Raw genomic sequence first — 1,441 nt, 5'->3', positions numbered from 1 at the left:
CCAGCCCAATCCTGGCATCCCTGGAGCTCCCAGCCCAGCCCTGACCTCCCCTTGGCCACTTTTTTCCCATTTTTGGGGGCATTTTGGTGTCCAAACCCCCAAATCTGCCCCTTCCCATCCCAACCCTGGCATTCCCGGAGCCCCCAGCCCAGCCCTGACCTCCCTCCAGCCACTTTTTTTCCCCATTTTTCCACGATTTCGGTGTCCAAACCCCCAAATCTGCCCCTTCCCAGCCCGATCCCGGCATTCCCAGCCCCACCTGCTCGGCCAGCTGGTGCTTGTGCTCGGCCGAGGTCTTCTCCAGGTCGGCGATGCGCAGCTGCTGCTGCTGCACCACCGAGCGCAGGTGCTTGATGCAGTTGTGGTTGGGCAGCTCATCCTTGGGCATTTCCAAGCTGCCAGGAGAGTGGAAAAAAGGTTGGAGACCCCGAATTAGGGGAATTTACACCTCCCAGAGTTCGTCCAGGCGTGGAAGCCCACGGAAGGAAGGCCCTGAGTGCCAGACTGGGGGGAGAACTTTGGGAATAATGCACTAGAAATGGGGATTTTCCTCCTCCAAAGCCTCCTGGGCTGTTCCAAACAGCTTTTTCCATGAGGAAATTCCTGCAGGAAACTCCTGCTGCTGTCCATCGTGACCCTCTCCTGGAGGAATCTGGGGCCATTTCTCATCCTGGTGTTCCCTGGGAGCAGAGCCCGACCCCAGCCGGCTCCGCTCTCCTGTCAGGGAGTTGTGGGGTGAAAAGGTCCCTCCTGAGCCTCCTTCGCTCCAGGCTGAGCCCCTTTCCCAGCTCCCTCAGGAGTTCTCCAGACCCTTCTCCTGCTGGCCCAGCCCTTGGCCAGCTCTGGCCACGCTCCGGCCCCTCAGTGTCTCTGTGGCCGTGAGGGCCAGAACTGGACCCAGGTGTGGCCTCAGCAGTGCCAAATCCTTCCCGACCCTTTCCCTGCAGGATCTTGGACTTCAAACCCTGGTAGATCCCAATTCCAGGGGCTGGAATGACTCTGGGAAGACCCAAAAAACTCCAGCACCCAAGGGACCGAAATTCTTGCCCGTCCCTTCCTGAGCTGAGCCAAGGGAATTCAGGAAGAAATGGGTTGGACTTAAAAATCCTTCCCTGCAGCACCTTGGACTTCAAACCCTGCGAGATCCCAACCTCAGGGTCCATCCCGAGGCCATCCCAGAGCCTGGAATGAGCCTGGGAAGACCCAAAAAGCTCCAACAGCCAAGTGAGCTAAAGAAGAAATGGGTTCCACTTCAAAAACCCTTCCCAATCCTTTCCTTGCAGCACCTTGGCCTTCAAACCCTGCGAGATCCCAATCTCTGCCTTGAACCCCTGACCCTTCCCGTGCCCACCCTGTGTCCATCCCAGGACCCTTCCTGTGCCCACCCTGTGGCCCTTCCTGTGCCCACCCTGTGTCCATCCCAGGACCCTTCCTGTGCGCA

The 1,441-nt window shown here is 58.7% G+C and overlaps 1 protein-coding gene across 1 annotated transcript in view; it reads right to left on the bottom strand.

Annotated features, from left to right (window-relative positions):
• Positions 1-1,441, bottom strand: part of RNF41 (ring finger protein 41) — a 15,521-nt gene that overhangs the window by 4,172 nt on the left and 9,908 nt on the right. Inside the window, exon 4 of the mRNA XM_017731460.1 lies at positions 260-395. Coding sequence (XP_017586949.1) covers positions 260-395 — 136 coding nt within the window. The remainder of the gene's footprint in view (positions 1-259; positions 396-1,441) is intronic.

Source organism: Corvus brachyrhynchos, unplaced genomic scaffold (genome assembly GCF_000691975.1).
Source record: "Corvus brachyrhynchos isolate BGI_N302 unplaced genomic scaffold, ASM69197v1 scaffold1061, whole genome shotgun sequence".
In the NCBI taxonomy this organism is placed as follows: domain Eukaryota; kingdom Metazoa; phylum Chordata; class Aves; order Passeriformes; family Corvidae; genus Corvus; species Corvus brachyrhynchos.
This window is presented reverse-complemented; position numbering and strand designations above follow the sequence as displayed.